The sequence below is a fragment of the Triturus cristatus genome, chromosome 9 (assembly GCF_964204655.1).
Source record: "Triturus cristatus chromosome 9, aTriCri1.1, whole genome shotgun sequence".
Classification (NCBI taxonomy): Eukaryota; Metazoa; Chordata; class Amphibia; order Caudata; family Salamandridae; genus Triturus; species Triturus cristatus.
The window spans coordinates 374,907,296-374,920,728 of record NC_140592.1 but is presented as its reverse complement, the minus strand read 5'-3'; the positions used below and the strand labels follow the sequence as shown (position 1 = coordinate 374,920,728).

Genomic DNA, 13,433 nt, shown 5'->3' with positions numbered 1-13,433 from the left:
CGTCCCAAGAACAAATTACTGTGGTTACCAAAAATTCAAGGCTGTAAAGCTATGATTTCCAAGAAATTCCAGGCAGTTGGATCTTTTATTTCTTGCAACTCCAGGGAGATTAATCATTGTTCAGAAAACTCAGGGGAGATGACTCCAGTGATAGGTATCTTTCATATCTGGACCCTCAAGAAAGAAGTCCATGAATGCTGTAGTCTTCAGGCAGATGAACCCTTTATTCCTGAAGATTACAGACAAACATGTTAGGCGTGCAGGCGTCAGGCAAACCTGGATGTGCTTGGACCCACTCCTAGCCTAACCCCCCTGTAGGTTTGACCTCTCACTGTATATATCATTTGCAGCCCAGAATGCTCTGTTTCCTTTACAGCTCTCATAAACTCAGTTATTCTTCGCTTTAACTGTCCCAGTGCACTTTATCTTGTATAGTTCATTTGACTTAATCAATGCTAACACTTGTTCTCTCTTCCCAGTATGAAGCCCTTCATCGTGCCCTTCTACCTGTTGTAGGCGCGGGTTATGAGTTCCAGTGCGTGACAGATGACAAGGTGAGACAGTTCCTTTAAGTCTATTAGCATTCGTCAATGCCTAGGTAGCGGCCAACGACCAACTCATTAAATGTGTACAAAACAAAACGATCCATTGTGGAGACAAGTAAACCATCTTGGGCCGGTATCTCCAAGTTGTATAGGCTACTACAGGTATGAAGTGGCTGGAATAGTCTTCATTTCTGTGTCACAGTGTTGAGTTTTGCTTTGAAGTGACGCCCACGTGCGTCAAGGTTCCTTTATTTATCAAGGGTAGGCATTCCTGGCTGCAGGGGTATTTCTGCAAGGGTTGGGTATGAGTTGAATGAAAAACCATCTCGAAGAAAATGGTTCTGATGAAATCTGTTCGTCTTAGCGAGTTCCTCTTCACGAATGGGTTTCACCAGGTTAACCAAATGAAGCCCTTACTGAAGATAAACTCTTTTCTACAGACTGTTTGTTGGTTTGTTTCTTTGAGGGGGTGTTTCTCCCCTCATTCTCCCTTAAGCCCATCCAATCCTGCAACTTTGTTTTCTTTTAAGAGGAAGTTCCACCATTAATCTCCCTTCATGGAATCTTTCCACCCTTCCCCTACCTTAAACTCTTTTTGTGCTCCTCATCTTGTTCAAACCTGCCTTTTTGTTTTTGCCCTTCAAACACCCTTCTCCACACTACCCCACACAGGCTGCCTCCCACCCATCTCACATTTTTCCCTTTTAACTTTCGTCAAGCTGTCTCACTCTTTCATCTAGTATCATGTTTCGGCAGGTTTCCTACCCATGGAATCCTCAGCACCATTGATATTTCAGCAGGTAATAATCACTGACACCATTTCTCCCTTTTAACCAGTGGGCAACCTTGTAACCAATGGGTCATGTCTCTCAATTTAAAGCAGCCTAAGTTGTAGGACCCCTTTGAGGAGGATGGTAAATAGGGTTGCTTCTGGTTGTAATAGTTGAGATTCCTCAACTGGGGGAGGTTTGAGGACAGAGTTTGATTTATTCCCCACCAAAGGTGCTGGTGCGGCTGAATTAAAAGCATGTGGATACTAGGTCAAAGGTATATGGGTGGGCTTAAAAGAGCCACTATGGCGACTTTTAGACTCTAGCCAGTCCAAAGACACCAAATCTGTTGCATCAGATTTAATAATAATAACAGACTGTGCCTCACTTTTGTGCAACTTTGATATTTGAATTTCGATAGAACCCATATAACACGGTCCATGAAAGCAATAAATTGACCCTCTAGAGATTCCAATTTACTACTAATTAAGGTGAGTTCATTAACCCCCCAATCTTTCCCATGAGTGGAGGGATTGGCTTTCCTATGAGCTCTGCAGGTATTGTCCCACATTTCTCTTTCCCACGCTTGGTGCATTCAACATTTTTTTCAGGGAGGAACAAGCCAATTACAAGATGCTTTGGAATCCTGATTGTCAGACTGTGCAGTTGTCCAACAACAGTCAAAGAGACAGCTGTTAGACCCTCTCCTCTTCTCTGAGGTGCCTGAGCCGGGCAGCAATGGAGCGGTCAGTTTACTCTTGGCATTGCTAGATGTTTTATCAGGAACCAACTTGCTGACAGTAGACAACTGGTCTTTCACAGAACCAATTTCCTGTCTAAGGCACCCATGGTATCTGTGAGCAAGTTCACAATTAAAATAGAAATGGAAGAATCTTTACCAACAGAAGATGTAGATTTTCTTTTTTTCCATGATCCTTGATCAAAGTGTCTAAGTTTTAAAATCACAAAGTGGTTGCCCATACCAACCTCGTTTTGGCTCAGATGAGTACAGGCAGGCCTGCTCTTGGACTGGTCTGCGTCTGGGCAGTGGCCGGGCGCGTCCCACGCGGATCCTGCCTGGCTCCTCTTATGCCAGCAGCACAGCAGCCCCACATTCCCAGGTGATGAGATCCCAGCTGCATCTTGGGGTGGTGAGTCCTCTAGCAGTAATCTCTGTACAAACAGATGCACTCATGCAGCGGGAAGTCCAGGCTTCTCTTATTGTAGCAGCACAGCAGCCCCGGTAACGAGAGCCCATCTGCACCCCAGGACAGTGAGTCCAATTATAGTAGTTGTGGTAGTAACAGAGAAACATCCCTAAAAGCTCAACTTTTTCTTCATAGGACCACCTAGGCACACTGGGGCATATGAAGGGGGAGGTGGTGCAAGTCTAGGTGCCATGGTGAAACTGCATCAGTCACATTTCAATAAAGCCTGCACTGTTGAACACTATTGTCCCTCTTTCTTTTCCACGGTGTTAATCTTCGTAGAAATAGGAGAGATAACAGTGTTAAACAGATCATGAGGCTGTGAGGCACGATTATGCCCGCCCCTGTGCAGTGTTGCCGCCACCTGTGGATGCAAACTAGCTTCTTTGGGTCCCAGGGCCGTCAATCTGGTAGTGCGCGAAAGCGCTACCAATTACGGCCCTGTAAACATTATCTTCCCACTTCCGAGCCCGCCCCGCAGCAGTGAAAGTCGGTTGCTGTGATTTCTGCAGCCCACTTCTGTTGCATTTGAGATCCAGGTGCCCAGCAGGTTTTGTGAGGTAAGATTGGTAGTTGAAGTGTCCCCATCTCCTGCTCTACCCCTGTCAGCTGCCCCCCACTTTCTTCCTCTTTTTCCCTCTCTTTCGGTCTCTCTCTCTGCTCCTCACTTGCTGAAAACCGTCACTTCAATAAACGTCTCTTACCCTCTGTTTCCTCTACTTTCCTTCCTTTGTTCCCCTGTGAAATGGATCCCAAAAAAAAAGAAACACTTTTGCTGGAAATATCTTTTTCTGACACTTTTCTGTTCCAAAGTGCAGCCTCTTGATGAAGACAAAAAAAATTCAAAATACGAAAAAGAAATAACAAAATAAAGCATGACAGACCAGTGGCAAAGTGACCATATTGGTTTTATTCACCCCCAAACACATTAGAGCCACTTTACAAAGTTTGCCAGTGAAGCGTTACTTTCGTTTTCTTGTCTTTCTTTGAACAGTATTGTTTTCCCCGGGTGGGAAAGTGCACGATTGCTGGCGGTACCACAATACCCGCTTGATGACTGGAGTGGTAAATGTTTTTTTTTTTTTTTTTTTTTTTTTTTTTTTGAAAACCTTTATTTCGAAATTCAGGACACAGCTATTCAGCCGACAGCCCGAGGGTTCGGCAGCATTGCAAGTTAGATACAGTAATGTGTCCCAGATACAGTACGATGAATAATGCAAAGGTCCAATTTTAAATAAACACAGAAAAAACACACAACAAACCCCAGCAAGGCAGAAACATTGAAATCCCATGGCGAAAGCCCCCAGGGGAGGCAAGACCCCACTCATCTACTAAGTATAAGACTGTGTGCGGAGGAAGAAGGGGAACAGCAGAGGCCCAGAACGGTTACCTAAACCAAACTGTGCTGGAAGGTAGGTCAGGGGGAAAGCTGTTCCTCGGGAGGTTCCAGGTCCGGGGCAAGACATATTCCCCCCCTGTATTGGTTCCACCGCCCCCAGATGGCATGCCACTTCCGGGGGCGACCTCTAGAGCAGTAGACCGTCTTCTCCCTAACCATGCTCCAATCCATGTTCTCCTTCCACGCGGTCAGTGTAGGGGTTCCCGAGGAGCCCCATAATCGCGCGATATCCCTTTTAGCTACCATGTTACCCAGAGTCACCCATTGGGTCTGCGCCTCATCGAGATCAGTGGGGCCCCAGACGTTCAGGAGGCAGCACCGCGCCTCCGGCTGTACCACAATGCCCGTCACCTCCCCCATAACTGCATGGACTCTCCTCCAGAACTCCACAATGACACCACATTCCCAGATGATGTGCAGGAAAGTACCCACCATACCACATCCCCTTCTGCACAGGCCGTCCTCCGAGAATCCCATGTGGACCAGCCTTGGCCCCGTAACATACACCCGGTGCAGTATTTTAAGCTGCACCAGCCTCAGACGCGACGGGATCGCAACCTCCTTAGGCGAAGAGACCGCTGACTGCCAGTCCTCATTATCCAACTCGAGGCCATCCCTGGTCCACTGTTCTCTCAGCCCCAATAGCAAGTCTGCCCGGACGTTTATCAACTTCTTATATATGAGCGAAATCGTGCTCTCGGGCATATGACCATCAAGGACTCGGTCCTCAAGGGGAGAGGACTCCGGCACCTTCTCACCCTCCACGAGGACTGATCGGAGGGCGTGACGCAGCTGGATATACCTAAAATACTCTGAAGGCCCTAGCTCAAACTCAGTCTGCAACTCCTCGAAGGACTTTACCCTCCCCTTATGCAGCACATCTCCCACCTTGGATATACCTATCAGGTCCCACTTATCAAAGCCCTTCGTGTGCCAGAGTCTTCCCAACCGTTCCGATTCAAACAATGGGGTAGCGAGGGTGAGCCTATCCTTCCAGCCCAGCGAGTCGGTCGCCATCTTCCATACGCGCACCGCCACACCTGTGGGCCCCGTGAGGGACGAGTCTAGGGACCGCGAATACAACGCCCTGTAGTAGTTGCCTCCGCGCAGCAGCCACCTATCCATGGCATACCCAGGGCTAAGGGCAGGGCCGTAAAACCCATGGTTGATCGCGCTCAGCTGCGTGGCCCAATAGTACCGTCGGATGTCTGGGAGCGCAATGCCCCCATCGTACCATGGGAGCGTCAACTTTGAAATAGCTATTCGCGGCCGCCCATCCCACAGCAACGTCCTTTGGAGGCCTTCGACCTCCCGAAAGTATTTGGCCGGTACCCAGTCCAAGGTGTTCTGGAGGGCGTAGAGGAAGCGGGGAAGGGACATCATTTTGAACAGGGCCGCACGCCCTACAAGGGAGAGCGGCAGCCTCCGCCAACCTTCAACATCTCGCCTCAAGCGTACCAAGGGGGGGAGCAGGTTCCTCTCATAGCGCACAACAGGATCCATGGATATAAAAATCCCCAAATACACAAAACCTTGCTGGGCAACCTGTATCGAACATGTTCTAGGGATCGGTGGGACCTCGCCACTAAGAACGTACAAATACGATTTGCCCCAATTAATCACAAGCCCCGAGTTCCTACCGAACGATGCGAGTACGTCACAGACCACTATAAGTGACTTCTTCGGTGAGGCAAGATACAACAGGATATCATCGGCATAGAGCGAAATACGGTCCTCGTGATCAGGCGACCACCGAAGGCCCCGTATATCCGGGTGCCAACGTATCCACGCAGCCAACGGTTCAAGGGCGAGGGCGAACAACAGAGGCGACAGGGGGCAGCCCTGCCGAGTACCCCTACCAAGCTGAAACGGAGTAGATGCCCGACCATTCACCACAACATTCGCTAGTGGCCCCTCGTACAGCAACCGGACCCAACTCACAAACCCGCGACCGAAACCAAACTTGGCCAGCACGGCCCATAAGTATGCCCACTCCACCGTGTCAAAGGCCATCGTGGCATCAAGAGATGCCACAACAGCCGGTTCACGCAGCGTGCCCGCCCTGGCGATGACGCCATGAAGACGCCTAAGGTTCAATGCTGTGTTTCGGTGCGGGATAAAGCCAGATTGATCCGGGTGGACCAGATCGCCAAGTACCCTAATCAGACGGGTAGCCAGGAGTTTGGCCAGAATTTTCGGCTCAGCGTTGAGGAGTGAAATGGGCCGATAGGAGGCGCATCTATCTCGGGGTTTACCCTCTTTATGTATGACCACGATCGACGCCAACCGCTGATCCAACGGAAGGATCCCATCCCCCCGCGCCTCCAAAAACATGGCGCGCAGGTGAGGGGCGACCCTATCCGGGAACAGTTTGTACAGATCGATCGGCAGTCCGTTCGGTCCAGAGGCCTTACCCGAATTCAACGCGCGAATCGCCCCCGCCACCTCATCAACCGTGATGTCGCCATCCAAATCGTCCCTATCTATGTCAGAGAGGCAGGGCAACTCGATATCACGGAGGAGATCAGTCGAGTCCTCGGGCGGCCTGTCCGACACAGAGGAATAAACCCTATGAAAATACTCCGCAAAACACTCCACAATCCCCTCAGGTTCCACAATCGCCTCTCCCCCCTCTCCAATCAACTCTGGCACCACTCTATTGACCCGTTCCTTCCTGTCCAGCCACGCCAGGAGTTTCCCTGCCTTATCTCCAACATCATACAGACGGCCCTGTTGTTCCCTGCTAAGGGTCTTGGCGGCTTCTGTCACCAGGTCCCTATACTCAGTCTGCTTCAAGCAAAGCTCATGCAGTGAGGACTCCGTAACCTCCTCCTCCATATCCCCTTCAAGGGCCGCAATCTCCTCCTCCACTTGCCGCACTTCGCAATCCCTCCGATTCTTGGCAGTCACCACCAGGGAGAGGGCCTCCCCCCGAAGCACGGTCTTAAAAGCTTCCCACAGCGAGATCGCCGAGTCCACGGTTCCCAGATTGTCCTTAAAGTAATTATCTACCTTCTTTACCAGGGCGCTGCGCATCTTGGGGTCTCGGAAATACCATGGGTTAATGGGGGCCACCCTCCCTCCTCCCTCCCGACCGAGATCCAGCCGGATCCACACTGGCGAGTGATCAGAGATACCACGTGCCATGTGCCTCGCCTCGGATATCAACGAGGCATGTGCGGCCAGAGTGAGCAGGTAGTCAATCCTGGAGAGGCTACCATGCGCCCCGGAGTGAAACGTGTATTGACTCTGTGTGGGGTGCCGGAGCCTCCAGCAGTCTATCAGGCCAAATGTGTCCAGGAGGTCTGGAAGCCATTTCTGAGCCCCCCCTGTGTCCCTGGGCGGGTATCTATCCAGCAGTCCGGAGCCCACAGCGTTGAAATCCCCTCCCACTACCAGCATGCCCCCCGGGAGAGTCAGCAAAGCCCTGCCCAATTCAGCAAATGTGGCGGCCTGCAGGGCCGGCGGGACGTAAACCGAAACCAAAACCAAAGTCCTTCCTTCCCACCGCCCCGCCACCGCCACAAACCTCCCCCTATCGTCAACAATGGTGGAGTCCACCTCAAAGGGCAGCGATGCTCTAACAAGGATGCCCACACCCCTGGACCCAGAAGAAAATCCCGAGTGTGCAATGAATTTATACCCCTTCCTATTCAGGGCATAGCACGTATTGCCTATGAGATGCGTCTCCTGCAGCAGTGCAACGTCTGGCATTGAGCGTTTCAGAAATTGCAAAACAATCCCCCTCTTAATGCGATCCCCCAAACCATTAACATTCCAGCTTATAACACTTAGGCCTCTACCCCCCATCCTCAAACGGAAAGAGGCCCACCCCACACCCGAGGCGCCACCATGGAACAACCCTGAGGATAATCATCATGCCTTGCAGAAATAAACCCCCCAACAACAAATTCAAACTCCCCATAACTCCCCCCACCCTGCACCCCTGCTGCAGCTTAAAAAGCCCCCCCAACTTGCAGTGTGCCTGTCGCCCTACAAAAACAAAAATCTACAAAAAGTACCCCAAGGGAGGAAAAGAGCACCCCTCGTCCTCCCGCAACCCTCCACAGTTACTGCACTCTGTTCAATCTTCAATTATGGTCAAATCAAGTCAGGCCGGCTTTGAGATATCAGCCCTGTCCATCCCGGCCACTATCTCCATGCTCAGCTGTGTCGTCCCCGGTCCGTCGCCGGGGCAAAGCGTCCAGCCATTCGTCGGCCATAACAGGAGAGTCAAAAAAGAATGTCCGATCTTCATGCACCACCCGTAGTCTGGCGGGGAAAAGCATGGCATATTTTAGGTCCCGTTCCCGAAGTCTTCGCTTCACCCCCAGGAAGCTCTGTCTCTGTCTCTGCACCTGCTGGGTGAAGTCCGGATAAAAATTCACCGACGCATTCTGGAAGGGGACTGGGCCCGCCACCCTCGAAGCTTGCAGGATAGCGTCCCGATCTCGGAAATGAAAGAGCCGGGCGACAATCGGCTGCGGCGGGGCACCCGCCTTGGGCCGTCCGCCCGGCACTCTATGGGCCCTTTCCACCGCAAAAAACTTTCCAAGGCCCTTAGGCTTCAGATGATTGAGGACCAAATCTTCCACAAGCAGGTCCACCGAAGCCTCATCCGAGGACTCCGGGACCCCGATGACGCGCACGTTGTTGCGCCTGGACCGGCTCTCGAAGTCCTCCAGCCGGCGGGCGGCGAGGTCACTCTCGGCCCTCAGCTTCCGGACCTCATTCTGCAGATCCGCAACCTCATCAGTGAGGCCCGTGGTCTTGTGGTCCAGGTCCTTAACGCGTTCGTTTGTCTTGCCCAGGTCCGAGCGGATCAAGTTGACATCCACCAGGATGGCATCCACCTTATGTGCCAGGGCCTCGAATTGCCGCCCCATCGAGGTCTGCATCCCATCAAGCGCGCCCATGACATCCTGCAGGGAGAGCTCCGGTGTCCCAGGCGAGTCCTCCTTCTGGGCATCCGGCGCCTGGCTCGATCCACTCGGCGATGTCTTCAGGAGGGCGTATCGGTCCATACTGTTGACTTGGGAATACGTTCCCCGCCTGGTGGACTTAGGCTTCAGCCGATCTCCTTCTGCCTTGCCCGACATAATGGACTCCAGGCAGTCCAATGCAGTGAAGACCGTCCCCTCTCAGAGAGAGGTATAAAGAGTGAGCAGGTCCGCCTTGTTCTGCCAAAGTAGCCCGCCGAGCGTCCCCGGGGTTATAAAGCCACCCAGAGCACTACAGCGTCCGGGCAGACAAAGGGAGCGAAACCGAAAGTGAAAGAGCGAGGGCCTCCGTCCGACAGTTCACACCTCACCAGGCCGTTGTTGATCAACTAGGAGTCGGGCATCCTGCCAACTCTAGCCCCTGGCATCTCCGGGAGTTAGGCCGCAATCTTTCGCCAGTCATAAGTCCGGTTCCCGATGGACGATCCGACCGCAGGCAGCATCAATCGCCTCCCTGGCAACTCAGCGACACGATGCCATGCATACAATCAGGATTAGAGACAGGATAGTCGACGGAGGGCGCGAGGGTCTCGGGAGCTCTAAGCTCACGCGGCCATCTTGGTCAAGCGCTAGGCTCCTCCCCTGAGTGGTAAATGTTTAATATGATCCTTATCAGCTGTTTTCCTTATTTTAGTTTATAAAATGTGTACCGCGGCTCTGTGTTCAAAGATGTGGTCTTTTTGAAACGATACTGCTCACGGTATCCGCAATGAACATTGAAACAGGGCCCGGCGCAATGGACATTGAAACGGGTCGCTTCCAGGCCCTGTAGTCATGTCCTTAACTTTTCAGGTACAAACAATCATTTATTTCTGAATAATGAGTGTAAAAGTGTTAAGGTAACCATTTTGTTCTGCTTATGTTTCACATGCTTTACTTAATCTTGCATTCCCTATGAGGGTTTGCTTTTTCCAGGATGTCCCACCCCCTTTGTGTGTTTTTTAGGCAACATATTACTCTTGTCTAGTGCATAATTTGAATTGAGTCGCATCCAGGTGTTTATGGCAGAGCAAATTGGGTTGTAGCTGAAGGCAGTGCGAGTTTCTCTCAGTGGGACAGTATGGTGTTCAGTGGGGGAGAGGATGTGGTACTATGGCCAGGGCTTCCGAATTTGGAACTGAGGAACTAGGTTCAGCTTTCATGAACAGTCCGCCAGACCACTCTCCTAAGGGAGCACATTCCCATCCTTAGAAGGCCTAGCTAGATCTTAGAAGCTCTGGTGTCTTAGCACCTTGAAGTCCTGTCCATCACAATCCATATTGAAGTTCACCTCCAGTCTTGTGGGCAGGCCTACAAAGCAGCACACCCTAGAGCAACAGTGGCTCTGTCACTGAGGTCACAGGATCCTTGAGGCCAGTCTGCCTCACCCATTGGTACCTCCATTGGCCTTGTTTCAGCAGGAGTAGTGAAACTCACCAGGGATTGGCAATGCAGGATTTGCACACACACCAAACTAAGGGGCATATTTACAAGCGAATGGCAAAGTTAGAAAATATTAATAATTACATAAACAAGATATGTAGATTGCTTTAGGCTATAAAATAAAAGTTATATTTGACTGATAGTATCGTAAAATCTGTTCCATATCTAGTCCTTATTTCATTTATATTATATTTGAGAATTAATTTTATATACTCTAAAAGTATCCTGTATATATTTAAAATGTGGTTGAGAAACCATACACCTCAACACAAAAAATGCTTGGTTGGTGGGAGGGTGCCAACAAGATTGTCGCACAGGGCGCCGCACCCTCTAAAGCCAGCCCTCAAAGCATGCATTGTGAAGTATTTTGCACCATCATTAACACATTCACATTGATTGATGGCTTTTTAACTATTTCTCTTGCAGAAACGACAGATTCTGACACAAGTTAAAGCCTCGCTGTTTAGAAATTTTTCAAGTGGCTGTCTGAATGAGAAGGCGGCTGTGAACCCCTCTCCCTATAAACCCTGCTTGAACAACAAGGAGATTTATTACTTCCCCATAAGACTGGAAAAACCGCGAGAGCCGTGCCCATGAGCTCACACTGCTACCACCGAGGACAAAGGGCCGATGAAAGACTCAAAAGATTACGTGAAATGATTAAACGGTTAAAATTGGGTGGCTAAGTAATTCTGTTACATTGCAATTGCTGACATAAAAATTAAAAATATTCCAGTTGCACGGTCACCAGAAAATATGTATCTTTTGTGTTAAGGATAAATGTCGTACAGAATCCGCGCAGCCCATGAGCTGAGACACCTCTGCAAAGATTGTACGTTCAGCATTTGAATGGTTTGGGGTGACTTCTCCCCTCCTTTTTGTGGTCGCCCCTTTCTCTTTGTTCTTCTCTCCCCCCTCCTCCCGCCCCACCTCCCTTGCCTCCTACCCCACATATAGGGAATGTAATGGCCTGTATTATTGCTGTTCTTTGAACCGCACCTACTGCGGGCGCACAATGATGCTGGAGTTGTATTGTTTCTTCTCCTATTTCTTCATTTGATTTATGGTCATGGACTGGTTGTGGCAGGCTGACCCCTCGTGGAGTTCCTGCTCCTGTGTATTGCATCCTTGTGTGCCAGTAAGCTATATGGCCGGCCTGTGTTACTCTGAAAAACTCAATAAACACATTTTCCACAAAAAGAAGGGTAAACGTCGTAATGAGGATGCTGGGGGTAAAGTGGGTTTTATAAACTTTACTCAGGGGATGCTCCGTTTTTGTTATTATTTAAACTATATCAGCGAATTAGAATATGAACTTGTTAATGGTTAAACAATTAACTGCTCTCGTGCTTCATAATCTCAAATGATACCGTTGCCAATGATCTTTGTCCTATTTCTATAGAGGGAAACAAGCCATCTTTTAGAATGGTAACGGCGAAACCCACGCTGGTGTGTGGAACTTCAAGTGCTAGATGGTTCTGGACTCGTGGCTAAAGCATAAAATGGCCAATGATTGCCACCATTTCGGAATGTTTTTTCCTTCGCTTCATCACCTGCACAGTCATTGTTCTTGCATAATAATTGGCTTTAGCAATTGATACCAGTGTTTCGAAATGTATTACATCAAGCGTAATGGCAGAAATGAGCTAGAGACCAAGGGCCATATTTATGAGAATTGTGGCATATGGCAAATTACCTTGTTGCTCTGTGTCACATCGAAAGGGCAGAAATGAGCTGTATTTATCCAATACAGAGCGCTTATGTCCTTCCCCCTGTGCTGGGGCCGTTTTGGCATCCTAGCGCTAAAGCAGGCAACCACTACACCAACCCCTCTCCTTCCTGGCAGCTTGTTCCGTGAGTCCAAATGAAGATGGGGCTCATATGGAGAAAATATAGTGGCAGGTTAGTTTGAAGAGCTGAAGGGTCTATTAAAAAGGAAGGATGTTTCAGAAGACCGGCACGCCGTCTGACCCGCAGATGTGGGAATCACTCTCTGCCATGTCAAGCAGCACCCAAAAGCACAAGAGCTATGAAATTCACCCGAACAAGGAGCCAGGAAGTCCACTTTCTGACTTGGGGTGTCAGTCACACAGATGGGGAAGATGGTCATATTGCTAGACTGTGCAAGAATGCTGTGAACTACCAGAAAGTTTCCAAATGAGCTGCATTGTTGAGTTTCCACTCTGCTCGCCAGAAATGGGTAAATGGCAACTGAGTTCAGGCAAGGAAAACAAGGACTCTCAAAGAAATATAAGATTCTTCAGTTCTCAGAAAACTCCAGCATACCTGAAGAGACTCATCAGGGAGAAACTGGATGTGTCAAATGGGCGGAAGACACCTGAACGTCTGGATAGAGGAAGCCAAGTTGCCCTGCCAAGACCACGGTTGATGAGAGAAGATCTTGTGTCATAGGAACCGATTATTTCAGGTTTGACACACTGCAAAATATATCCAAGAATATGGTTGAAACGCAATATACCACCACCTTGACATTACATATTTGTGGGAAGAAGTTGAACTGCTGAAGGAAAATGATGTATGCTTTATATGCACTGTGGATATTTCGGCAGGCCAATGGTGTGGAGAACCACATCTGCAAATCCGAAGACAGACTAGTCAGAGAACAATTTAGAAGACTGGCTCAAAATGATGTTGAAGAAGGGTTGTTAGACTTGGCATCATTGGTGTGGTTTTCTCAGACATATTGCCTCTACCTCCGGTATTTTTGATGCTGTGCTGGATTTCGTTTTTGCTGGCTTATTTGCTGTACGGAAAAGAAACAATTGATGGATGGAATGCTGGACAATGCAAGCATTCACCCCCAGTCACAAGGATCTGGGTTAAATCCGTCATTCTTTTGCTCACCACACCACCCCAGTTTGGACCCAGCCATATGCAAATCAGTCTTGACCCTGTTCCTTGTGGGAACAGTCCAGCCCGAACTGCCAAGCCAGGTCCTCCCTGGACCGGAAACAAGCATCCTGGGACCGGTTTCAGGGCATAACCCTTCATCAGCCAGGATAGCTTGAATCCAGTGGTGCAGTGAGCACGGGACCCCCGTCTGGGCATACCCTTCCCAGTTAGGGTGA

General features: G+C 49.7%; 1 protein-coding gene across 2 annotated transcripts in view; it reads left to right on the top strand.

The window, feature by feature from the left end:
- LOC146797978 (ribonuclease Oy-like) overlaps window positions 1–11,544 on the top strand; it is a 120,616-nt gene extending 109,072 nt beyond the window's left edge. For both annotated transcript variants that reach the window (XM_085625201.1, XM_085625200.1), the window contains exons 9-10: window positions 480–554; window positions 10,771–11,544. In XM_085625201.1, coding sequence (XP_085481327.1) covers window positions 480–554; window positions 10,771–10,941 — 246 coding nt within the window. In that variant the 3' untranslated portion in view covers window positions 10,942–11,544. The remainder of the gene's footprint in view (window positions 1–479; window positions 555–10,770) is intronic.
- The last annotated feature ends 1,889 nt before the right edge of the window (window positions 11,545–13,433 follow it).